Source organism: Myotis daubentonii, chromosome 6 (genome assembly GCF_963259705.1).
Source record: "Myotis daubentonii chromosome 6, mMyoDau2.1, whole genome shotgun sequence".
NCBI classification, from domain to species: domain Eukaryota; kingdom Metazoa; phylum Chordata; class Mammalia; order Chiroptera; family Vespertilionidae; genus Myotis; species Myotis daubentonii.
Window position 1 is genome coordinate 86,458,488 of NC_081845.1, and position 27,702 is coordinate 86,486,189.

At 36.8% G+C, this 27,702-nt stretch overlaps 1 protein-coding gene across 12 annotated transcripts in view; it reads right to left on the bottom strand.

Annotated features, from left to right (window-relative positions):
• UBR2 (ubiquitin protein ligase E3 component n-recognin 2) overlaps window positions 1-27,702 on the bottom strand; it is a 122,195-nt gene that overhangs the window by 34,265 nt on the left and 60,228 nt on the right. For 10 of the 12 annotated variants that reach the window (XR_009453509.1, XM_059701697.1, XM_059701694.1 and 7 more), the window contains 17 exons: window positions 20,684-20,812; window positions 19,375-19,558; window positions 16,500-16,561; window positions 15,739-15,849; window positions 15,035-15,100; window positions 14,149-14,271; window positions 13,949-14,012; window positions 12,859-12,983; window positions 10,479-10,531; window positions 8,740-8,842; window positions 7,940-7,988; window positions 7,374-7,528; window positions 6,328-6,430; window positions 3,426-3,535; window positions 3,236-3,316; window positions 2,736-2,914; window positions 1,791-1,990 (listed from right to left, as the gene is read on the bottom strand). Coding sequence is in view for 10 of the 12 variants with exons in the window: in XM_059701697.1 (XP_059557680.1) it covers window positions 1,791-1,990; window positions 2,736-2,914; window positions 3,236-3,316; window positions 3,426-3,535; window positions 6,328-6,430; window positions 7,374-7,528; window positions 7,940-7,988; window positions 8,740-8,842; window positions 10,479-10,531; window positions 12,859-12,983; window positions 13,949-14,012; window positions 14,149-14,271; window positions 15,035-15,100; window positions 15,739-15,849; window positions 16,500-16,561; window positions 19,375-19,558; window positions 20,684-20,812 (1,897 nt within the window). In the remaining 2 variants the exon portion in view is untranslated. Of the gene's footprint in view, window positions 1-1,790; window positions 1,991-2,735; window positions 2,915-3,235; window positions 3,317-3,425; window positions 3,536-6,327; window positions 6,431-7,373; window positions 7,529-7,939; window positions 7,989-8,739; window positions 8,843-10,478; window positions 10,532-12,858; window positions 12,984-13,948; window positions 14,013-14,148; window positions 14,272-15,005; window positions 15,101-15,738; window positions 15,850-16,499; window positions 16,562-19,374; window positions 19,559-20,683; window positions 20,813-27,702 lie in introns of those variants that run through there. The other 2 variants (XR_009453510.1, XM_059701702.1) reach the window with 2 other exon arrangements.

A 27,702-nucleotide genomic window follows, 5' to 3' on the forward strand; every position in this document is an offset into this window, starting at 1 on the left:
GGGCACTCCCTAGAGAAGACTCTGCCTAATGACAACACATGCAGAGAAGAACCCCAATCACTGGACCAGGGTCCAAGTAGCAGCAAAATATCCAGGACAGCGACCCAGACCAGAGGTGGGGAAAAGGGGAAATCAGTTTCTGCTCTGGTGCTAATTTTTAATATTCAAAGGAAATGAAAAATAAAGACAACCATAATATGGGTGCCTGGTTTCTTTTGGAATATTTCGAGTTCTCTGTGTACAGTAAATTAGTATTATCCTAGAAATTCTGTAACATTATAGAAAGAATTACTCAATCTTCAATTTGATTGATAGAACAGTGAAAATATTACAGCATAAAGAAAATCTGCTTACAGCCAGCCAACGTTTTTTTCTTCATGAAATAACAAAATAAATAAACTTGGCGACTTTATCTTTGATCTGGAATGAAATTATATATCGCCTGGTTCAAATGACCATTTCAAAAGATGAAAACAGACCAATCTTTCCTAACTGGGTGCTTGACAGTCACACTATGCAGACTTTCCTTATAGAGAAAAGGCAATCTTACCAGGGAGTTTTCAAACCTCCTTTCAGTCCTACAGCGTGAAAGGCACCTGCTGCCTAAGTGCTTTGGCAAGTCCAAAGACAGTTTCTACTCTCAAGAAATTTCCTGGTATTGCTGAAGCATATGCACATATGAACAACTCTAAGAGGAGAGACAAAAGTGTCTATGGTGGACTCAATAACGTGCAGCTAGATGCTTCTGCAGGAATGATGACTTACTCCCTCAGCAGTAGGAAGACACTCACTGTCATTCCTCTTTAAGGGATGACTGCTTTGCTCAAGGTCACACCTCTTTCCAGAGGAGCCCCAAAGCAATCACTGATCAGTTTCCAGGTACAAAGACCAGCCCCCTTGCCCCAACTCAGCATGCCTCTGGAGGGCCAACCAGCTCAGAGCTCCCATGGGACTGTGTGAGGGCTTTTGTGACAGCTTAACTTCTCCCTTGCCCAAACTTGCTTCCTTCTCCCTGTCCCACACATGTTGATGCCAAGGCTCTCCCTAATAAACGTCCCAAACGGTAATCTCTATCTATCTCAAGAATTTTTCTGGGGAGAAAAAAATAAAAAAAATCTTTCTGGGGAACCCTATCTGAGATACAATCACTACTCTAAGCCAGAATCTGACTCAAGGATTGCTTCTCACATAGGTAACTCACACAACTGTTCCCAAGACAGTACACTTTGGATCTATCCATGAGACAAAATAATTGTTATTTCTGTGTGTCAACTAATATACAAGCGTGCTGAGGAATGGGAATGATTGTTAAGTAGCAAAGCGTGTTAATGTTATATTACAAAGAAAAACGTTCCTTTGAATCCCTGCAATTTACGAGCTGTGTAATTCAGAAACAATATTTAGCCTTCTGCAATGTTTCCATATCTGTCAAGTGGGGAATTTCTGCCTAAGTTACCTAAGATACCACCAAGCCTATGGAGTTATTGTTAGTTTAATAAAATTTCTGTGTATCACCACACACACTAGGTGGCAGTCATTATTATTTTTTAAAAATATATCTTTATTGGTTTCAGAGGGGAAGGGAGAGGGAGAGAAACATCAATGAGAGAATCATTGATTGGCTGCCTCCTGCACACCCCCACTGGGGATGGAGCCCATAAGCCAGGCATGTGCCCTTGACTGGAATTGAACCAGGGACCCTTTAATCTGTAGGCAGATGCTCTATCCACTAAGCCAAACCACTAGGGCGGCAGTCATTATTAAAAGGAGAGGATGAAGCTATGACTTACCTGGATCCTGAATGACTTTATTTCTGTTTTTTGATAATACAGTTGATCTTTGAACAAATGCTGCTAGTACCATTGCCTTGCTTTCCACCTTCACCTCTTGCTCCTCTTGACACAATATACAGGTAACAAATTGTCTTTGTTTAGGGACCTGAGTTTGTGCTGGGCCCAATGCTATAAGTGTTGTATCTGACACCATAGGGCTGTAATGAAAGGTCATGAATATAATTAACGAGCCCAAGAAGTTTCAATATAATCACAAAACAGTACATGCCAGGTATGCACACATACGGTTTTGATGACTTAAAATGCCAGAAATCTTTCATATTTATCAAACTATCTCCTTTAATCCTTAGAGCCTTCAATATGCAACACAGAAGCCATACACTCAGTTAACTGAGCCTAGTGTACTCACTCTTGGTTGTTTTGTTTTTGTTAATCCTCACTAGAGGATTTTTTTTCCATTGATTTTTAGAGAGAGTGGAAGGAAGGAAGGAAAGGAGGGAGGGAGAGAAACACTGATGTGAAAGAGACACAGCGATTGGCTGCCTCCTGCACATGCCCTGGACAGGGGCCGGGGGATCGAATCTGTAAGCCAGATACGTGCCCTTGACTGGGAATTGAACCCACAACCCTTTGGTGTGTGGCTGGTGCTCTAATCACCCAGCAACACCTGCCAGGGCACTGTGTACTCATTCTTTTGTGAATGACAAGGGTCTCTGTGTAACATTTGAAGCATACACATTAATTATCTATAGTTAGAGATACACTCATATACTAAAAAACTCATTTATAAGATTAATTCCTATAACTAGAGGCCAGAGAATTTACCTATCAATCTTCTAAATTACTTTAGGATAAAAAATGTACTTATAAGGAAAAAAATTCTTTCACAGTTGAGAGTCAATGGGCAAGAGATTAAAAAATTTTGATTTTTAAAATTCTTACCTATTATCAAGAACAGCAAAGTTAGAGGCTTCCTCCGCTACTGTCTGTTGGAAGAGGTCTTTGTTCTCATCAATGAAGTTCCGCTGCATCTCAGACATCTGGGCCATGACCTTTTCCCGGCGCAGTCTGGCAATCTCAGCTTTTCTCTTTCTCTCAGCCTTGTCTTTGTCTCTTGAACTCTGAAATTATGCTTCATTTAATTAGACCATTAAATGCTAAAGAAAATCCCACCCCCCAAAAAAACCCCCAGAAATATCTTTATTGTAAATACTAATTAAAAACTATTCTACAATCTAAACTTTTCTAAACAAAAGATTTATCAACCTAACATGTTAAAAAAAAAAAAAAAAAGCAGACTATAACTATTAAAAATAGACTAGTGGCACCTTTCTTGGAATTTACATTTTTGTGACTAATATCAACTATCAACTTATTGCAGATAAATTTAAATAGTGAACTTGCTACAATTTTTTGGTGTTACCACACTCTACTTTTTATACCTCTTCTGTTATGGTTCCTTCTGTCTCTGCCACAGAACTGGCGGATGAACTCTCCCTCATTTTCTTAATAGCATTAAAAGTCTACAAAAAAAATAGCATCAGTTATTCTGAAGCTATGAAACATTAATCAAAATTTAAAATAAGCATTTAATTTTCTCACAAAAAACAAGAGTGATGTAGAAAATTGTACCTTTAATATCCACCTAATCATGTCTTTGTGGACTTCCAGGTAAGGAGCGTTCTGCAGTGTTTCCAGCATTGCTAGTATGCTGGGGGAGTTGTTTGGTGCTTCACCAGGTTCTAGGGCAGAAAAAATAAAAGGCGCAATCACAGCAGCTAGCACTTTATAGCGCATATTACTATGCACAAGATAAATGAAGTTGCTTATAACATCATGAGCCTATCAGTTGATTTCAGCTCTACTTATTAGAGATTTTCAGTACTTCTTAAGAATGTGACATATTAGTACTTTACAAATAAGTTAACAACTAGAAAGCTTTAATCTTTCAAAACTGACATCTTATACCAAAATGATTATTTTAATTAATTGAAGTCCAGCTAAAAAGTCTTCCTGAGATTCTATAAGTCTAAGAAAATGAATTGGGATTACAGGGGTGCATTTGTGTTTAAATATACCAATTTGCTGTGACCTTTTCTTTAATAAAACCTAAATATAGCCCTGGCCGGTTTGGCTCAGTGGATACAGCACCGGCCTGCGGACTCAAAGGTCCCAGGTTCGATTCTGGTCAAGGGCATGTACCTTGGTTGCGGGCATGTACCTTGGTTGCGGGCATGTCTCCAGTGGGGAGTGCGCAGGAGGCAGCTGATCGGTGTTTCTCTCTCATCGATGTTTCTAACTCTCTATCCCTCTCCCTTCCTCTCTGTAAAAAATTAATAAAATATATATTTTAAAAAAACAAAAAAAACTAAATATAAAAAATTCTTTATGAATTATTTCTTTATTTGAGGAAAAGACATGAAAGACAAGTCCACAATTTAAAAAAAAGGTTTTTATTGATTTAAGGGATCTGGGATTGAACCTGCAACTCAGGTACATGTTCTTGGTGGATAATTAAACCCATGACCCTTTGGTGGTCAGGCCAATGCTCTAATCACTGAACAACACCCATCAGGGCTCAAATCTGTATTATTAAGAGTACATTTAATCCAATGTTAGCTAATTTAGTTTTATATTAAGAAATGACCAATTACTGAATTTTCTTACACATGTCCTTTTTATTTTTTAAAATCTTTATTACTGAAAGTAATACATATTTCTCCCTTTACTCCCCATTATAATACTGATTTTCTTGATTTAAGTGTTACCATTCTAGCAAACTGTTCCTCTTTCCTAAAAGAAGAGATTGAACTATGTGATCTTTCATATTTTTCCAGACCTAAAATTCTGTGGCTAGAGACTAGGGATCTGGCTTTAAATAATGTGTTTTAATTATTTGAAATGTTTAGAGAGAAATATGAGGAATGTTCAGAGAAAATGATTGTTGAGAGGAAGAAAAGAGAGGAGGGCAGGGAGGGAGAACCTGAGATCGTCGAAAGATGAGTTAATGAAATTAGGAAGTTTTCTATGTGGTTATTTTATTTTATTTTATTTTTTAAATATATTTTATTGATTTTTTACAGAGAGGAAGAGAGAAAGATAGAGAGTTAGAAACATCGATGAGAGAGAAACATCGATCAGCTGCCTCCTGCACACTCCCTACTGGGGATGTGCCTGCAACCCAGGTATATGCCCTTGACCGGAATCGAACCTGGGACCTTTCAGTCCGCAGGCAGATGCTCTATCCTCTATGTGGTTATTTTAAAGTAAAAGCACTGGTGATAAAGAAGACAAAAGGCAATGTTAATACATAGAAAGAAATACTGGCAGAGAACAGTAGGGAAAGGCTGGCACCTAAGACCATAGTTTTCAGTGAAAAGAGGCAGTTTCCTCTCTTCCTCCCACTTAACTGGATGAAGGCAAAGGGGGAAAATAGAGATCTATGAGCACACAGGACTATTCCTGCCCACCTCCCAGTAGAACCCGATATTCTCAGTCATTATCTTTTAGGAGGAAATGGCAGAGAACACAACATTAAACAAAGTTATAAATATAATCCCTTGCAATCAGGGAATTCATAGACTCCTATTTTACCAACTCAGCATTTAAACACCTCAGCAAATGGTTGATGGTGGTCTGGGGCAGAGAAAGTACAAGATGAGCCTGGGGCAGTCATCTTTTGTACCCAAAAGCAACGTGATATTAACGGGTTGGGTCAAAAGGACAAAGAAGCCAACTGAACAGACTCCCACTGTCCAAATCTGGCACCGTTTGAGGATCAAAAGGAATGCTGATTATAACTGACTATAAAACACTGAATGAAGAACAACCCACAAGTGAGATGAAAACGAAGACAACCCTAAGCAAAAAGAGTCAGAGTTGCCACCCCTGCAGGTAATTATCAGACCAACTGCTTATTCTGAAAATTATAGAGAAAAAGCTTCTCTTCAGAGGTAAAATGGTATGATGTCTGAAATAAACGGTTCAAAAAAGTGTGCAAATGTAAAAGCAAATATAGCAAATATACTGAATCCAGGTGGTAGGTATATGATTATTTACAACTCTTTCAATGTAAGTATGTTTGATATTTTGAATAAAAAGCTAAAAAAACCTCCTTGGCCTTTTAAAAAGTCACATTACTTTATATAAAATAATATAATCCTTTAAAACTAACTTTATTATCTTCAATATATTTTTATAAAATAACATCAACAATTTAGAGTGAAGTCCTGATATAGCATACTTTGTGTTTTAAAAAGTGTATCTTAAGAGTTTAAAATGTATGTGCTTCACTCGATTTAATTTTCCTGTTTATGAATGAAAATTCATATATTTTAAGTATATATAGAGCCTAAATATTTTTATAAAAATATATCAGGATCTGATACAGTACCTTTACTACATAAATGAATATTATATATAGCCTCTAATATATATTCAAATTTGGATTTCCTGTAAGATCAAATAAAAGGCTATCTTACATATTTAAAACCACTGCTATTTTGAGTTAGTTTAGTAAAAAGTGTATACATACTTGATATCTTCTGAGCAAAGGTAAATGTTACTACATGCTCCTCCATGACATTCTCCAAATGCTGTTTTTCTTCTTGTAGTGCCATTCCAATTAAATGTAACACCTCAAATAAATAGGTTTTGTAACTTTTAGTAAACAAAAGTGCATATTTTTATCAGAAATAACAAAAAAGAATTCAGTATTGAAAAAAAGAAAAATCAAACTATTAACGATTAAGTGCAATAAAAAACAATTCGAAGTATTAATTTTTATTAAATTCAAACTTTACGGTTCATTTTGTAATAAAGCAAGGGAACAATTTCTATTTTAGCTAAGAAGAAAATTCAATTGCAAATGCTTAGGGTAAGTTAAAATTATTTCCATATGTGACCAGCAACTCGAATAACATAATTTTTGGTTTTATTCTTTCCCTACAGTCTTAAAAAATCTTCTAAGAATCAATGGCCAAATGATTATAGCTGCAAACATCTACCATGTAATTATCTAGTCTACAATACTACTTAGTTTAATTTCTGTATCTAAAAATCTTAATCATCTCAGAAAGACACATACTTTTATCTCTAATATCATACAATTTATAAAGATATTCAGAGTTCTTCAGTATATCTCAAAAAATTAATTACCAGACTTCTAAAAAACATGTTACTACACTGACTCTACCTGTATTTTTATTGCTCTTACCGTGCTTTCCAATTTTTGAAGCAGATATGTGCGTGGTGTCTTTGCACCTGTCCTCAGACATAGGGCTCTTGTGGTTGTCAGATGTGCTAGAACTTGGTTAGCCTGAATGACAGGCAGCAAACGCTATAGTAGGACCAGTCAATGAGAGACAGATTGGCCAACAGGACCAAGATAATCACAACCATGTGGTCTAAAAAAATCTGTCAGGCTTGTATTTTATTGGCAGACACAAAAGCAGTAACAATATATTTTAAATTAAGGTAACTAACACTACATTTGTCCTAAATTTTCTGTGTACAGATACTGACAAAAGTATTTTGGCTTTTACTACAAAAGATATAAATAATAAATGTCATCAAACCTACCCTTTGCAACATGGACTCAGACCAGGCATATCCATTATGTTCTACAGCCCAGTGCAGTATTGTTCTTATGATGTACAACATGACATCTGACTGCAAAATGTTAACCAGGCTTGCAAACAGAGGGCAGAATGGAGGCAAAACTGGAGGTGGAAGTGCTGAAAATAAAGTTATTATTGGTTTCTTTTGTAGAACATGCTTAAAAAACTATTTCTTTATTAGATTCTTTTGATAGTCTTCACTCAAAGAATTATTCATTAACATGCATCTTAGAGCTATATTTTACCTTAAGGATAGTCAAATGCCTAAAAACAGCTTCATAAATAGCAGTACAAAGGAAAGCCTTTCTTTTCTCCAGAAATTTCTTAAAACCTGAGATAAAACCATTAAGCAAGAGATGACTCAGTATAGGTGATTTCTATATTAATATATTTATTAGCCCTGTGAATGTTCACTAGGGAAGCTTATATTTAGATCTTCCACTTCACCAGGATAAACATCAGTGTCAACAGAAAACAATTTTAATAACTAAGAGACTGACATGAGATTTTTGGAAAAATTAAAAATACCTGTATCTTCCCTATTTTGTCTTTTTAATTTCCGTTGAGCTTCCTCTGCCTAATAAAAAAAAAGTAATTTGGACAGGAAATTAGTAATACAAAACAGCCTAATATCTGAAACTACTGACATAATCTTTGTCATATTATCTTCTGACTTCAGAAGATTTTTATCTTTAGTTTTTCAATTCCCCCATTGATATATCAAGGTTAATCCCCCCACTCCCACAATGGGTTCTGTTTTGCTTTACAATGGAGGAGAAACATGTACAACCAAAAACTATTTAGGTTTGAACGCTATGACATGCATCAAAAACCAAACAAAAATTTCATGTTTAAGTTTTATTTAACGCCATTTCTTGAAAAAGCATTTTAAGAGTAGACTGCTAAAAGGCAAAATTTAACTAGCTAAGAATAATTAGGAAAATTCCTAACTCACTCTGGAAAGGCGCAATGCTAAGTTGTAGCAATTCTGAAATGTGTATAAAAGAAGCTGATTATAATACAGGTTGACAATTTGTCTTCAAAAGCCAATAAAATACAGTTATATGTGTGTGGGTATGTATATAATCATATAGATCTTATATATCTATCACAAAACACTGGGGGCGGGGAAACCCAAAATGTTAGGTGGTGTTATAAATAACCTGTATTTTCTTGTTTGTATCTTTTTATATTTTCCAACTTTCCTACAATAAAAATGTATCCCTTTTTAATCTGTGAAAAGCAGTAAATTTTGCTTAGACTGAAACAATAGGAAAACCCAACCCAACTCAACCCTTCCCCAGTACACTTTTAATTTTTCCAATTACCTTGGACTGCTCTGCCCTTGAAAAGTGATAGAAATATAAGTTGAACTCTTTGGCACATTCTGGTTTCAGTTCATACATGCCTCTTCCTGTTAATCCAGGTTTCCTAGGGGGAAAAAAAGGTCCTTAAAATATTATTACTAAAGTCATACTAATGACTAATTCATGAGATAGTCTTAGATAACAGAATAAAAAATCAGAACTATTTGCTCTAGCTCAGTGGTCGGCAAACTCATTAGTCAACAGAGCCAAATATCAACAGTACAATGATTGAAATTTCTTTTGAGAGCCAATTTTTTAAAACTTAAACTATGTAGGTAGGTACACTGTTATTAACTTAATTAGGGTGCTCCTAAGGCTTAGGAAGAGCCACACTCAAGGGGCCAAAAAGCCGCATGTGGCTCGCGAGCCGCAGTTTGCTGACCACGGCCCTAGCCGGTTTGGCTCAGTGGTTGAGTGTCCAACTATGAACCAGGAGGTCCCAGGTTTGAGCCCAGTCAAGAGCACATGCCCGGTTGCAGGCTCGATCCCCAGGAGGCAGCCAATCAATGATTCTCTTTTATCATTGATGTTTCTATCTATCTCTCTTCCTCTCCCTTCCTCTCTGAAATCAATAAAAATATATTAAAAAAACAACAACATAACAACAAAAACCAGAACTCTCATATATTGCTGGTGAGTGTAAGCTGGTACTCCTTACCTTTTTAAAAAATATATCTTTATTGATTTCAGAGAGGAAGGGAGAGGGAGAGAGAGAGAAACATCAATGATGAGAGAGAATCATTGATTGGCTGTCTCCTGCATGCCCCCTACTGGGGATCGAGCCTGCAACCCAGGCATGTGCCCTTGACCGGAATCGAACCCAGGACCCTTCAGTCCCCAGGCTGATGCTCCATCCACTGAGCCAAACCAGCTAGGGCTGGTACTCCTTTCTGTGGATGAAACTGGCAATCTACATTCCACGCTTTACATGCATCCATCTTATCTAGCACATCCACATTGAGTTTACCCTAATGGACAAGTGAATCTGATGGTGGTGCAGTGGCAACAATTCACAGTCTAACAGGGAATAGGTCACACACATAATGACATTTCCAAACCATAGAACACCATTAAAAATGATGTTAACTTCTATATTTTGACATGTAAAGATGTCTGCAATACCAAGTAGAAAAAAGTAGGTACAATTTTAGGATTTAAAGAATTATTTTCTATATATGTATTTTATATTTTTTCTTAAAGTGTGTCTTGTCTTCATAATTGACAAAAATAAAGACATTGCCATTGGGATGGGGAACCAGGAAAAAGGAGGATTAAGACACTGCCTCCACAACCTTAAGGGGATAAACTAGTTTACTGATTGGGCCACACACTGGACACTAGAGACGGCAGCACTCAGAGGCCATTCCACAGCTTGGGTGGCACATTCAAATGGGACAATGAAAGCAATTTTAAGGAAGCTTAATGCATTTATTTACATCACCTGCTAAGGTTAATTTTAATTACCTAAACTATGAACATCTATTCTGAATACAATGAAAATCTTCATAACACTACTTTAAGTTGCTGAGCACAGGGCTAGATAATAAAAAGTCAGTGAGAAATATAGTTGTGAATTACGTATTTGGAAATGTAACTCTCTGAGGGCAACACTATCATTCTCAGTTCCATCAAATGAAGCACTCTAAAAAAAATGAATGTATAAAAAAAAATGAATGAGAAAAAATATAAAGTAAACTCACTTGAAATGGGCAACTGCTTCAATGACACTCTCCATGCCAGTCTCCTTGTTCTCCTAACGGTATAGGAAACAAATTAAAAAGAAGTCATTACCATAGGGAATCAAGGTGACAGCTTTCAAAAGGAATTAAATGAAAACAAAGTACACACAATATTTAAATAAAATTTGTGTACAATACTGTGATGTTTTGTGAAGTAGTTATACTAATTTCTTATCTATGTTCAGTAAAATAACATTTCCTAAATCATATCCCATTCATGGTAAGATGTTACTAAGAATACTGTGAATAAAGAATTTTCTGGTGAAAAATGTTTGGTAAGAATAGTTACAAGGCATATTCACTTTTAAAATGCTATTTTAAATTTTATTACTCCTTATTCTAAAGTCTAACTGAAATTAATTGCTTTATCTAGTAACTCAGGATTCATTTCTTGCATTAAAAAGTACAACTAATTTTCTTTTTAAGATCAATAAAAAATTAAAAAAATATATCTTTATTGATTTCAGAGAGGAAGGGATAGATAGAAACATCAATGATGAGAGAATCATTGATTGGCTGCCTCCTGCACACCCCCCACTGGGGATCAAGCCTGCAACCCGGGCATGTGCCCTTGACCGGAATCGAACCTGGGACCCTTCAGTCCGCAGGCTGACACTCTATCCACTGAGACAAACCAGCCAGGGCTCAATAAATTTTTTTATTGATTTTTAGAGAGAAGAAGGGAGAGTGAAAAACATAACATTAATTGCTGCATGCCCCCTACCAGGGATCAAGCCAGCAACCCGGTATCTACGTGCCCCGACCAGGAATAGAACTGGCAACCTTTCAGTGCATGAGCAATGCTCAACCAACTGAGCATCACTGGCCAGGGCTAAAGAACAATAAAATCTTATCTTACCTCGATATTTAGGGATATTAAAAAATTATAATTATTGTTGTTTTCCTTTCCGGTGTGTTAATGACATATAGACAGATTTTCTTAAAAGCCCTTCTCTTTTATTTATTTTTTATTTTTTTATTTTTAAATATATTTTATTGATTTTTTACAGAGAGGAAGGGAGAGAGATAGAGAGTTAGAAACATAGATGAGAGAGAAACATCGATCAGCTGCCTCCTGCACAAATCCTACTGGGGATGTGCCCGCAACCCAGGTACATGCCCTTGACTGGAATCAAACCTGGGACCTTTCAGTCCGCAAGCTGTCGCTCTATCCACTGAGCCAAACCGGTTTCGGCAAGCCCTTCTTTTTTAGATCAGTTTCTCAACATTGGTACTCTCACCTTTGGACCAGCTAATTCTTTGTTATAGTGTGTGTGTGTGTGTGTGTGTGTGTGTGTGCGCGCGCGCTCACATGTGTGCACGCACATATCCTATATATTGTACAATGTTAAGCAGTATCCCTGGCCTATGCTCACTGGATGCCTGTAGCAACACACACCCTGCCTGAGTACCAAAGGTCCCCTTGGGGTCAAAATCGTTCCTGGTTAAAAACCACTGGTTTAGGTATGTACAGTTCTATTAATAGATGAAATGGTAAATCTCTACAAAATAATCCAGTGGGGTGTAGGGACGAGGGGTTGGGGTAAAGATAAAACAAGACTGGCCATCTGTTGAAGCCAGTGATGGGTTCTTTGTGTTTTCTATTTCTACAGAGCTTCAAAAGTTTTCATAATGCGAAGTTTAAAGGAAGGATTACTATGCAACAGTACATGTTTAAATCCTAGAAGAATGAAACTAGAGTTCAAAGTTTCTATCTATATTTAAAATTTGGGAAAACATTTTGAAAAGACTCAATGAAAATTAAGTCCTTTCCCAACTTTAAGTTTGGGGTTTCTAAAAAGCCCATGGCTGAAAAATAGGTGGCTTAGCACTTATGATCCTGGGAGGGAAAAGCATTACAATTAACCTATGAAAGCCCATGTGCATTACCATTTTATATTCACTAAAAAGAGAAATAGTTCACTAAGGAATCTTCAGAAGGAAAAGGTTCTGGAAAATGTTAGTTTACTCAACACAGCTGAGTAGGTTTTTCTTACTCCCTTCTTCAAAATACTCTTTGTACTAAAGATCCTATAATAACCTCCCTCTAATGGATATCATTTTTGTATAACATAAAAAAATTCATTTCCAAGGACTAGATTTACTTTTATTCAGCTACTTACCTCTTTCAAAGCTTCACTGTAAAATATTCTATTCCTATGCTGCTTTCCACTCCCAGTCCCTAGTATTCTCTTTTTCTGATTATTTCTAGTAAGAGTGACTCGAGTTATACATTTCCTCGAATTGTGGAAAAGGTATATACAAGTAAATCTATAAATACTAAGACTGATAGGTAGGAAAACACTGTTATACTTTTCTTTTTAAAAATGTAGGTACTTACATCTTCAGGTAAAGACTTTACCAATTCACTATGAGCCATAGGTTTGATGCACAACTGATGGATAATCTCTCGCTTAATTTCATCTGTAGCGTTTACCTGTCCAACTCCAGGACTAAATCTCTCTCCTGTTAACAATGAAAAAGTATACTCATACACACACAGTTAACATAAATATAATACCTATGTGACATATACTTATAATTCACACAACACAATATATTTTTCTTTCTGTACAATGGAAAAGCCATGACTGGCCTAGCAACGAGCTAGGGGAGAGGAGCTCCCGATTGTACTTCTGAGTCTCAGGAACAACTGCTGAGTGCAGGTTTTAGACAGTGGCAAGAACTTTGGTTGCAATTTTGAAAGAATAGAATCAGAAGGTAGGACGGGATTAGATATAGTAAAGCCTTGGTACAGCAATAGTTGTACCAGTAGTCTAGGGAACTGCTTTCATGCCACCTGCCACATGGTAGCAGGGAAGGAGAGCCTTCCTCTGAGTCCTATCTAGTGGCAAATGAGATATCATCTTCTAATACCTCCTTCACTGGTATCTCCTCCTAACAGTTGCCAGGAGTCTCTGCGATATAGACTTTAGAGTCTGAAATACCAGGGGAGGTAGAAGAAGGTAAAGAATAAAAGAATAGCAAAGATGGAGGCAACAGGGCTGAAAATATAGGCAATAAAATATCTGCATTGACTAGCTATAGGTCTCTGTTAACTCGGAACTGTTATGTCTGAAGTCAATATGTCACTTTTGCACCAGAACCATGGAGGGAAATATAGCTAAGACATAAAGTAACAGTAAATAGCTCCTAACTATCCTATTCTTGCTAGCTAAATTCTCCTGCTCCTCCACTCCACAACACTAAGAGTCTTTCACTGTATTCTGCTTCAGCAGTTGCACTCTCTTTTTCCCGAAGCAACAGCGTTGTTACTCTCACCATTACAGTAATCAGAGGGGAGAAAAATCTCCTTCCCCTAAAACTGAGTAACCACTCAAACAAAAGAAACATGGTTTAGAAACTCTGAACTATATGCTACCACAATAGCCAATATCATTTACAAATGTCTGAAAACAATTCAAACTTACCAACCAGCATTATAATGAGGTACAGCATTTCTTCTATTAGAGTATTGTTTTGCTGGACTACATCCTGTAACAAGTGGTGGGGGAATAAAGTTCAGAGATAAGAATAAAGATACTGTATTATTTCAATGATTAACATAAAAAAAACACCCGAAAGCTGTTTCTTTAATGATGTGTTGTGGTCTCATGAAACATACTCTTACCTTATGGGTAATTTCAGAACTAAGTCTTTTTCCATAGTCTGGAGTACTGAAAATCTGATAAAGTTCAAAGCGACTGAGCATTATCATCAGGAAATGATTTGGATCCATCATGGAGACACCTGTCTTTTTTTTTTTTTTTTTTTAGATGAAGAAAAAGAGGAAGGTCAAAAGCCCTATTAAACAATTAGTGAAAAATATTTTGGTTTGTACAAGAGAAAGCTGCTTACTTGTTCACCAATCCCAATAAAAGATGGAAACCCATTTAACCCCATTCCCTACTTGTGGTAGCTTTAAGTGTGGATGGGAATCTAAGCTAGTAAAACAAAACAAAACAAAACAAAACAAAACAAAACAAAACAAACCCCTAAATCCATACATCAGAATAATGTGGATTTTATGTTCTCTTTTCTCTTAATGCTTTGAATTAATTGTATCCCTCTGGATTCTATTCTAAAGTCTTATTTCAGGGTTCCCTCATGGCAAATTCAGGGAGTTTTAACATAGTTAAGTATCACAGTTCTTGGAAATCAATTTAAGGGGTTGGGTTTTTAGCCAGAGAAAAACGAAGAAAGGATAGCTTTCAGGTTACTTTAACAATTATATGATAGTTGAACATTTCATCAAGGTAGAAAACCCAAGAGATGAAGAAGGTATGGAGGAAGTAAGAGTTATATTTTGAATATGTTCATGTTAAATCTGAAATGTGTCCAAAAATCTCGATGGAAATGTTCTATAGCTCATTAGTCATATAAGTTTGGAGTTTAGTAGATGGGGCTAGGCTAGAGTTATTAGATCTGGGAGTGATTATAAGTGTTTGGGTTCTATGGAATTAATAAGAAAAAAAATACTCCCCATACCTTTAAGTGTAATGTTTTTAATTCATTACCTGAAGCATTATTATATCCTTGTCAAACATTTCACGTCTGCATTTCACATTATGGTAGTAATAAATCTAAAATAAAAATTGATTATATTGGGTAAACAGGTTTTCATTTGTGCAGCTCCATCCTCTCCCCACATTCCGAAAGAGCAAATGGGTTTTGGGCAAGTGTGCATGCGCATACAATGTGGTTTCTGCAACAATACTCTTAATAAAGATTAATGAATTAAAAATTTCCATATTACAGTGGTCACTCCATGGTTCACATTTTGGATCCAACTTTCTGAATTTCTCAACAAAGTTATTTCTATAAGGTTCATAGCTAAGAAAAATGGGGGGGGGGGCAACCTATATCAATCCTTGGTGAGGTTTAAAAATTAAAACCTCAATTTTGGAGTTATACTAACAGAAATTTTATCTTTAAACCTAATTTAAGTAGATAAAATCTGAATTTTTATTTTTTTAAATATCTAATTTTGTCCTAAAAATGATTGCAAATAAAGAATCAAGAAAAGTGCACTCCTACCTTAATACTGTTTCTTGACAAAGTATAGATAAAAGTTTTAAAAACTGTTTTGGTTTAACATATTTATCTTCTCAAATAATTTTAATATAGGTACAACTTTTAATGACTAAGTACATTGAAAATTACATCCTTCACAGAAGCCAAGGAATGAATTGAAAAATCTCCATAGAATTAAGACACTTACCTGGTTTACCAGAGAGAACCCATTTCTTCTCCACATTCCTGCATGTACTTGGGCACATAAAACAAGACATCTAAGAGGGTGTTCTATCAACATGGGTGGGCTAAGTTCACTCTGTATATACAAAAACAAAAACACAAAGGTCTCAACGCTGAAGAATACTGTTTGATAGAGATTGAAATTTTAAATAAAACACAAGTTAAAATTCTTTCAAAGTATGTTTGTGTGATGGTTAATTTTATGTCAGCTTGGCTAGGCCATGGTACTGTTCCTTAAGACCAGTCTAGATGTGTCTCTGAAGCTATTTTGTAGATGTGATTAATATTTAAGTCAGTAGTCTTTGAATAAAGCAGATTATTCTTCATAACAGGGGGTGGACCTCATCCAATTAGTTGAAGGTTTTAAGATAAAAGACTGAGGTCCCCCCAAACATGAAGAAATTCTGCTTCCAGACTGCATTTGGGCCTCAGACTGCAATATCAAAGTTGGGAATCTGGCCTGGCCTGTCAAACTGCCCTGCAGCCATATTTCAGACTTGCCAGACCTCATAACTGCATGAACCAATTCCTTACAATAAATCATTCTAAGTCTCTTCCTCTCTCCATACATAAACACATGAGCACGCATACACACACTCTTCTTTTTCTCTCTTTATTGATTCTGTTTCTCTGGAGAACCTTGACTAATAAACTTTGTTTCAAAATGATTTCAAATACACGAAGCATAATAAATAGGCATTTACTTTTAAAGTTAGTACTACTTACTAGAGGTAGGAGCTCTGGAAATTTATATGCCACTTCACTTTTGCTTAATAAGACGTGCAAACCTACATGGAAGAACAAACAAAAATGTATTTTTATAAGTGAAACTCTTTAGGAGAAAAAACCCCCTAAATAATCACTCCCTTTAGATAACTTTTTATCTTTGAGAACCTATCATGCTACAAATTATGATATAGAATGAATTACACTAATAAATAAAGCCTTACTCTCACGAACCTCTGCATCAAAGGCACACTTGGAACTAGCCTTAATTACATGTACCAACATATACTGATGACATTTTCTAAATAAATGTTAGGCATAGAAACATAGCAAGAGCAGACATATAACTATCAAAGTAACTTATATATGTTTGCCAACGTTAACAGTCATATTTCACTTGGTAATGGAGTTTCTTCCCATTTAAAGTATTGTAGTGCAAGATCCTTCTAGAAACTGAACAGAGAAACTGGCCCTGGGATTCACTGTATTGATGCTAACCTCAGAATTAAGTTCTTCAGAACTTCCAGTTTAGGATCAAAGCTCTTTATTTCTAAATGCAAAGGGCTCATTCATAGCTCAACCTTAGATAATTCTGTTAACTAAGAATTAATTGTCCTGTTTATGTTGTATAAACAAAGAATGCTTTTTACAATTTTATCAATAAACTAGAGGCCCGATGCACGAAATTTGTGCAAGAGCCTTACCCCCCTCTTGTGCCGCCCCCCGCAGCTGCCTCTGCCTAAACCCCTGCGGCAGCCATGGGCCGCTGCTGCCCAGCCCCCGCCTATCATGGCTTTGTCTGGAAGGAAGGACACCCAGAAGGACATCTGGTCTAATTAGCATATTACGCTTTTATTATTATAGATATTGGCCACTTGGTCAAGCTTGGTTTGAGGCTTTCCTCATCCAAGAAGACTTGCATTATGGATCTCATTCTAATAACATATACAGTACTCTCAGCATTTGCCACTCAAGCTCCATCAGCACACACTCCAAGTTGTTCTTGAACTGTTTTGGGTATGCTTACTTAGCTCTCCAATTAGATTATAAGCATTCAGGCAAGGCTTGTCAAACACAGTGAGACAGAATGCTCAAAAATGTTCAATGACAACCCTGGTCAGTTTTGTTCAGTGGTTAGAGGGCCGCGGGTTTAATTCCCAGTCAAGGGCACATGCCTGTTTCAGGTTCCCCAGCACTGGTAGGGGCGTGTGCAGGAGGTAACCAATCGATGTGTCTCTCTCACATCAATGTTTCTCTTTCTCTCCCCTGCTCCTCCTTCCCTTCCACTTTTTTTAGAAATCAATGAAAAAAAATATCCTCAGATAAGGATAAAAAAAAAAAAAAGTTCACTGAGAGAGCTGAGGGAGGTTAATAAGGTAGGCAGAAAATGGTACATTTCAGAGTATTGACTATTTTCTCTGTGGATAACTATCAGCATCAGTTACCACTCATACAACCAGATTTTTAAAGGCAGAAAAATCAGCAGCGGAGTCTGAACTAGGACTCACTTTTCTGCATCCCAGTTGAATACTTTTTCACAGCACTATGGTGATACTTGCCCATGTTGAGAATCAAGTTCAGTATGCTCAAAGCACTTTCAAAAAACAAAACCAGGCCTGAATAAGCTACAGGAATGAAGAGATTTCTTCTTACATTCTCAACTTCAGTCTAGGTACTTATTTGTTGTACTACTGATATGTCTAAGTTATCTTATATCACCATGATTGCAATAACAATCCAAAAGCCTTCAGAAATGAAAGAGGAATCGGATTATTACTATCGATCCCATGGACATTGAAAGGATAAAAAAGGAGTACTATGAACAACTCTATGCCCACAAGTTTGATACTTCAGATGAAAAGGATCAATTGCTTGAAAAAGAAAAACTACCAAACTCACACAAGCAGAAATGGATAACCAGAACCAGCCTATATCTATTAAAGAAATTGATTCAATAATTAAAAACCTTCCAAAAAGGGAAGTATCATATCCATATGGTTTCACTGGTGAATTTTACCATGTATTTAAAGAAGCCCTAGCTGGTCTGGCTCAGTGGATAGAGTATTGGCCTGTGGACTGAAAGGTCCCGGGTTCGATTCCAGTCAAGGGCACATGCCCAGGTTGCAGGCTTGATCCCCAGTAGGGGGCATGCAGGAGGCAGCCGATCAATGATTCTCTCTCATCATTGATGTTTTGATTTCTCCCTCTCCTTTCCTCTCTGAAATAAATAAAGGAAGGAAGAAAGAAAGAATACCAATTCGCCACAATCTTTTATACACACAACCACTTTCACATCATATTATTACTGAGCTAGCTACACACTTAAGATAAATCACAAATTCTGCAGTGAGTAAAAATAGCTAGCTTCAGATCTTCTCTTTTCTAACCTGAAACTAAAGGAAATAATAAATATTATGTGAGTAGGACAAGCATTCCTGCAATCAAGAAATGTGAAAGGAAGTATACTGAAATGAGTCTGCAGAGATGGACAAGTACATTTCAAAGTTTTTGGCTGCTGCAAGGTGGCAGCTTCAAATATTCTACCAAGAATAAATGGCTGTAAATCAACTATTTACAATGAAAAAAACCATCACCCCAACTTGGGGCTCACTCTTGACCTGCTGCTTAAAAAGGTTATCAATAAATGATTAAGAAACAGCTTATATGAGATAAAATCTAAGGTGGTTTCAATTTGTCAGTAATCACTTAAGCAAACTTAATTATAATATCTACCTCATAGACTAATGTGATGATTAAATAAGTTGACATACATAAAACTCTCAGACTAATGTGAGGCAGATATTCAATAAACATTAACCACACAAAAAAATTTAAAATATATTTTCAGGGTTTTCATGGGGGAGAAATGCTTTACCTGCAAGTAAGCGAGAAATGGGGAGGTGAATGCTAACTTTTTCTTGAGAAACACAGTATCTGATAGTTTCCACTGAATGTCCACAAATGCTTAATGTGACTGGCTGTTCGCCATCAGTAAAACCACCATGACACTGCATCAATACAGCAAGGCATTTCTTGTAAGCTTCAATTAACACTTTTTCCTTTAAAAAAAAAAAGGGTATTTTGTAAGTTACTCCAAAGTTAAGTTTTTATAACACTGAATAAGCAAATCAAATTCAACAATGAGTAAGTACCTCAGATATTAACAGAGGCAAAATCAAGCCCAATCATCCCTTCCCAACCTAGTCCCTCTTCCAGTGCCCTGTCTCAGTGAATGACATCTCTGTACAGCTGTGGAAATCTAGAAGTTATTCCAATACCCTACTTTCCCTCATTCCCCATTGTCCAATCTATCACCAAGCTATCAATTTCATCTTCTAAATTTCTCTCAAACCTGGCCACTGATTATCTCCAGTAACTCAAAGGAAAGCCAACTCTATTATAAATTCACTATTATAAATTCCCTACTTCTACTCTTGCTACCCTCCATCCACTCTCCATATAAACAATTTTTTAAAATGTATAAATTAGACCATGTCACCTTTCTCCTTGGTAGTCTCTAATGGGTTCCCACTTCAATTAGAATAAAATCCAAACTTCCTTCCATGGCCTCCAAGGCCCTGCAAAATTTACTTAAAAATCTGTCCACTTCTCTACCTTTAACCTCTACGCTCCAACCAGAGACTTCTCACAGCTCCCCTAACAATTACATTCCTCCTAACAGAGCATGATTCAACTATCCCTCAGTCAGGAATATTCTTTACTGTTTGATCAGTTAACTCTGACACATAGCTCAGATCTAATGGAAGCCTTCTATGACCTCCCAACTTAAACAAGCTCTCATCTAGACTTTATAATCAAAACAAGAACAAAATAGTTTTAAGATAGGACAAATGTACCAATAGTAAAACTTTATTTTTTGATAAATTTAGAAATTATTCTTTTTATATGCTCAAAATCTAGATGGGATAATGGAAGAAACAAAGACAGTAACATAAGAGAAAGAAAGTATGGATTATTTCCTCCTCTATATATTTTCCAAGTTTTCTTAAAAGACTTTAAAATTTTAACTTTTACTGAATTAATAGGTGGAAGAGGAAAATATGAGGTTTTATGAGCTAAGTATCACCACTATCCTCCCCCAAACTCCTCAAAATGTACTTAAAATCTATTTATTCCCCCCTCCACCATCTTTCTCCTATCTCCTACAGCTAGAAGAAACTCACATCTAAAGCACACCAGTCCTGCATCATTGAAATAACATGTGTTAATTTCATTTGCAATGTGAAGGCTGCTTCCCATTCTGGTTCCATTTCAATATGCTGTCCTACTTGACGTGTAACTGGATCCATTCCCTTAAAGAAAGTGAAAAGATTTTAAATGAATTAAAATTATATTTGTTCTCTTACATGGAAACTTAAAAATAATGTAGAGGAAACATATACTGATTATAAAAACATATAAAGTAAAAGGCTAAATAAGAAGTTTCAAGTAGTATGAGAAAGTTCAACTTTGTAAATTATATATTTATTTAACATTCTCTAAAATATAAATTAAAAATCCCAGTAAAGTAGATAGCAAATTATTTTAGAGGCAATCTTCTATATGTTTTAAACAATAAAAAGAATACTTTATTGCAACAATCCTTCAAATTCTGTTTTAGGTCTGTTATCTATAGAAAAATTATTAGAAGAAATCTGATAAAATGTTACTGAATTTATAAATGTATTTTATTCAAAATGACCAAAATAGATATTGTTTCTATAGATACCCTGAACACCACAAAACACAGAAGTATTATAAATTTAAACACCAGAGAAAAATTTTAAATAAACAATCTAACTCTACACCTAAAAGTACTAGATAAACAACAGGAAAAGCCCAGAGTAAGTAGAAGAAAGGAAATTACAAAGATCAGAGCAAAAATAAATGACATAGAGACTGTAAGAAAATACTATGAATAACTATATTCCACAAATTGAACAACCTGGGCAAAACAGACAAATTCTTAGGAAGATTAAATCTTCCAAAACTGAATTAGTAAGAATAGAAAAACCAGAACAGACCAATAACAACTAATGATATTGAAGCAGTAATTTTAAAAACCCCCAGCAAAAAATTTTGGACCAGACGGCTTCACAGGCAAATTTTACCAAATATTCAAAGAAAATCTAACACCTATCCTCCTCAAATTATTCCAAAAACTTCAAGAGGAGGGAAGACTTTCAAGCTCTTTTTATGAGGACAGCATTATTCTAATAAAAACAAACAGGTAAAGACACTACAAAGAAAAAAAATTATACGCCAGTATCTCTGATGAACATAGATACTAAAATCCTCAACAAAACATTAGCAAATCAATAAATGTGATATATCACATAAACAAAATGAAAGATAAAAATCACATAATCATATCATAGATGCAGAAAAAGCATTTGATAAAATCCAGCACCCATTTATCATAAAAACTCTCAGCAAACAAAGTGGGAATAGAGGGATCATACATCAACATAATAAAGGCTATTTATGAAAAACCTACAGCCAATATCATACTCAATGGGCAAAATCTAAAAGTGTTTCCCTTAAAATAAGAAACAATACAAGCACGTCCACTTTCACTACTCTTATTCAACATAGTACTGGACCAAGTCCTCGCCACAGCAATCAGACAAGAAGAAATAAAAGGCATTCAAATTGGAAAGGAGGAAGTAAAACTGTATGTAGATGATATGATATTGTATATAGAAAACCCTAAAGACTCCACCAAAAAGCTATTAGATCTAATAAATGAATTCAGTAAAGCAGCAGAATATAAAATTAATATTAAGAAATCAGTGGGGCAGGCTGAGCCACTGGGCCCTATAGGACACCTAGCACACAAAGCCACTCTATCAACACAGGGAAGCATAAAAAATGCAGAGACAAAGAAACAGGTCACAAATGACAGAAATGGAGGAAAGCAAACTACTGGATATAGAGTTCAAAATCACGGTTATAAGTTTTTCCAAGAATTTTCTAGAAACCACCGATAAATTTAGTGAGAACCTGGAGGATATGAAAAAAGACCAAATAGAAATTAAGCATACACTGACTGAAATAAAGAATAATATACAGAGATCCAACAGCAGACAAGAGGATCCCAAGAATCAAGTCAAAGATTTGAAATACGAAGAAGCAAAAAATACCCAACCAGAAAAGCAAAAAGAAAAAAGAATCCAAAAATATGAAGATAGTGTAAGGAGCCTCTGGGACAACTTCAAGCATACCAACATCCGAATTATAGGGGTGCCAGAAGATGAGAGAGAGCAAGATATTGAAAACCTATTTGAAGAAATAATGACAGAAAACTTCCCCTACCTGGTGAAAGAAATAGACTTACAAGTCCAGGATACACAGAGAACCCCAAACAAAAGGAACCCAAAGAGGACCACACCAAGACACATCATGATTAAAATGCCAAGGGCAAAAGACAAAGAGAGAATCTTAAAAGCAGCAAGAGAAAAACAGTCAGTTACCTACAAGGGAGTACCCATACGACTGTCAGCTGATTACTCAACAGAAACTATGCAGGCCAAAAGGGAGTGGCAAGAAATATTAAAAGTGATGAATAGCAAGAACCTACAACCAAGATTACTTTACCCAGCAAAGCTATCATTCAGAATTGAAGGTCAGATAAAAAGCTTCACTGATAAGAAAAAGCTAAAGGAGTACATCACCACCAAACCAGTATTATATGAAACTAGGGGCCCGGTGCACGAAATTCGTGCACTGGGTGTGTGTGTGGGGGAGTGTCCCTCAGCCCAGCCTGCCCCCTCTCACATACTGGGAGCCCTCAGGCGTTGACCCCCATCACCCTCCAATCACAGGATCGGCCCCTTGCCCAGGCCTGACGCCTCTGGTTGAGGCGTCCGGCCCGGGCAGCGGGGACCCGCAGCTGCAGCGGCCCCACGATCGTGGGCTTCGCTTTAGGCCCAGGCAAGGGACCCCTAGCTCCTGGGACTGCCAGCTTCGACCGTGCCCAGCTCCCATCGCTGGCTCCACCCCTACTTCCTGCTATCACTGGCCAGGGCAGCAAAGGCACCTGATTCTCCGATCATGGCTGGGGGGCAGAGCAAAGGCTCTTAGCTCCCCCCTGGGTTTCCGATCACTGTCAGTGGCAGGGGGCTTCTTCCTGCTTTCCCTTTCGCCTCCCTGCATTGTGCCTACATATGCAAATTAACCGCCATCTTGTTGGCAGTTAATTTGCATATAGCCCTGATTAGCCAATGAAAAGGGTAGCTCGTACACCAATTACCATTTTTGTCTTTTATTAGTGTTGATGCTGAAAGGTTTTCTTTAAGAAGAGGAAGAAGAAAAAGGTACAGATAAAAATTATGAACAGCAAATACATATCTATCAACAAGTGAATCTAAAAATCAAGTGAATAAAAAATCTGATGAACAGAGTAAACTGGTGAATATAATAGAACAGGGGCATAGAAAGGGAGTGGACTGACAATTCTTGGCGGGATAGGGGTGCGGGGGTGCAGGAAGAGACTGGACAAAAATTGTACACCTATGGATGAGGACAGTGGGAGGGGTAAGGGCAGAGGGTGGGGTGGGAACTGGGTGGATGAGAGCTATGGGGGGAAAAAAGAGGAACAACTGTAATAATCTGAACAATAAAGATTTAATTTAAAAAAATATATTCTATTGATTTTTTACAGAGAGGAAAGGAGAGGGATAGAGAGTTAGAAACATCAGTGAGAGAGAAACATCGATCAACTGCCTCCTGCACACCCCCTACTGGGGATGTGCCCGCAACCAAGGTACATGCCCTTGACCAGAATCGAACCTGGGACCTTTCAGTCTACAGGCGGACGCTCTATCCACTGAGCCAAACTGGTTAGGGTTCAGTGGGGCATTTTTATACACCAATAAAGATCAGAAAGAGAAACTAAGTAAACAATCCCACTTATTATTGTAACAAGAAAATAAAGTACCTAGGAATAAATTTAACAAAAGAGATAAAAGACCTGTACTCATAAAATGACAGGATATTGAAAAAAGAAATAGAGGAAGACACAAACAAGTGGAAGCATATACTGTGTTCATGGATTGGAAGAATTAACATCATTAAAGTGTCCATACTACCCAAAGCAATGTATACATTCTGTGCAATTCCCATGAAAGTACCAATGGTGTTATTTCACAGATTTAGAACAAATATTCCAAAAATTTATATGGAACCCAAAAAGACCCTGAATAGCCTTAGCAATCTTTTGAGAAAAAAGAACAAAGCTGGAGGGAACACAATACCAGGTATCAAACTCTAGTACAAAGTCACTATAATCAAAACAGCCTGGTACTGGCACAAAAACAGGTGTTATAGATCAATGGAACAGAACAGAGCCCAGAAATCAACCCATGCCTTTATGGCCAATTAATATTTGACAAAGGAGACAACAGCATACAATGGAGTCAAGACAGTATCCTTATTTATTTATTTTTACTAAAAAAATTTTTCTTACATATTTTTATTGATTTCAGAGAGGAAGGGAAAGCGAGAGAGAGATAGAAACATCAATGATGAGAGAATCATTGATTGGCTGCCTTCTGCACGCCCCACACTGGGGATTGAGCCCACAACCAAGGCATGTGCCTTTGTCCAGAATCAAACCCGGGATCCTTCAGTTTGCAGGTTGACACTTTATCCACTGAACCAAACCGGCTAGGGCAAGACAGTCTCTTTAATAACTGGTATTGGAAAAATTGGACAGATACATGCAAAAAAAAAAAAAAAAAAGGAAATAAAGAAAAGAAAAGAAACTAGACCACCAACTTACATCATACATAAAAATCAACTCAAAATGGAAAAAAGACTTAAATGTAAGTCGCAAAACCATAAAAATCCTAGAAGAAAACAGGCAGTAAAATCTCAGACATCCCTTATAGCAATATTTTTGACAATATATCTCCTAGGACAAGGGAAATAAAGGAAAAATAAACAAATGGGACTATATCAAACTAAAAAGCTTCGGCACAGCAAAAGAAAACATCAAAATGAAAAGAGAACCCACTGTATGGAAGAAAATATCTGCCAATGATATATCTGGTAAGGGGTTAATTTCTGAAATATATAAAGAACTTATACAACGCAACACCAGAAAGATAAACAACCCAATTAAAAAATAGGCAAAGGATCTGAATAGATGCTTCTCCAAAGAGGACATACAGGTTGACCAAGAGACATATTAAAAAATACTCAACGTCACTAATCATCAGAGAGATGCAAATTAAGACCACAATGAGATATCACCTCACACCTGTCAGAATGGCTACCATCAATAAACCAACAAACAACAAGTGCTGGCAAGGACGAGGAGAAAGGGAACCCTAGTGCACTGTTGGTGGGAAGGAAGACTGGTGTAGCCACTGTGAAAAACAGAATGCAGGTTCCTCAAAAAATTAAAAATGGAACTGCCTTTTGACCCAGTGATCCCACTTCTGTGACTATATCCTAAGAATCTCAAAACACCAATCACTAAGAATATATGCATCCCTATGCTTATAGCAGCATTATTTACAATAGCTACGATCTGGAAACAGCCCAACTTCTTGTCAGTACCAGTAATTGAGTGGATAAAAAAGCTGTAGTTGCCCTGGCCGATGTAGTTCAGTTGGTTGGTTGAGCGTCATACATGCACTGAAAGATTGCTGGTTCAATTCTCAGTCATGACACATGCCCAGGTTGCAGGCTCAAACCCTAGTAGGGAGCATGCAGGAGGCAGCTGATTGATGTTTCTCTCTCTCCTTCTCTCTTTCTATCCCTCTCTCCCTCCCTCCATCTCTCTAAGCATGTACTTAGGTAAGGATTAAAAACAAACAAACAAAACAAAAATATTTTAAAACAAAGTTATGGTACATTTACACAATGGAATACTATGTGGCTATGAAAAAGAAACAATTCTTACCCTTTGCAACAGCATGGATGGACCTGGAGATCATTATGCTAAGTGAAATAAGTTAGTCAGAGAAAGACAAATACCATATGATCTCACTTACATCTGGAATCTAATGAGCAAAATAAACTATGAACAAAAACAGAACCAGAGGCATGGAGCACTGAAACAGACTGAGGGATGTCAGAGGGAAGGGTGGTGGGAGGGACTGGGTAAAAGAAAGCAAAGATGCCCGGCAGGTGTGGCTCAGTGGTTGAGTGTCAACCTATGAACCAGGAGGTCACGGTTTGATTCCCAGTCAGGGCACCTGCCCCAGGTGCGGGCTCCATCACCAGTGTGGGGCGTGCAGGAGGCAGCTGATCAGTGATTTTCCCTCATCACTGATGTTTCTCTCTCTCTCTCCCTCTCCTTTCCTCTCTGAAATTAATAAAAATACATTTTTTAAAAACGTGATGGGATTAGCCAAAGAACATATACTTATAACCTATGATTAAAGACAACAGTGTGATGAAGGCAAGGGGAGGAGAAGGGTCAGGGGTTGGAGGAGGTGGACAAAGAGGAGGAAAATGGGGGATATCTGTAATAGTGTGAACAATAACAAAAAATTAAACATCCAGAAATCACTACGCAACATGGAACTCGAGTATTTTCTTTTTTAAATGTATTTTATTGATTTTTTTTACAGAGAGGAAGGGAGAGGGATAGAGAGTTAGAAACATCAATGAAAGAGAAACATCGATCAGCTGCCTCCTGCACACACCCTACTGGGGATGTGCCCACAACCAAGATACATGCCCTTGACCGGAATCGAACCTGGGACCCTTGAGTCCGCAGGCTGACGCTCTATCCACTGAGCCAAACTGGTTAGGGCTCAAGTATTTTCTAAAAACAGTAGGTCACCTCTGTGTATTCCTTTCTTAATAAAAGCCAGACAGTTACTAAAAGAATCATGATAACACTGCTTAAATTTATTGAGATGTTATCCATCTTCTCGAATTTAAAACTAGTTATATATGTCAGTTTGTGTCTGCTTCTAGATTCTATTTTGTATATGAGGTGTTTCCAAAGGAGATTATTAAACAGAGGGGGAAGAGTTATATACTATATTATATAAATATCTAAAGGAAAAAGAAATATGGAAACATTAAAAAAATCCAAACATTATAGTTTCTTAAATAACTGACAACACTTCCATATAAGCATATTAAAAAAACTTGCAACCTCCAAAGAAAGAATGTTAATGGTGACCAAAAGAAATACCTAATACGAAAGAACATGAGAGCCCTGGCTGGATGGCTCAGCTGG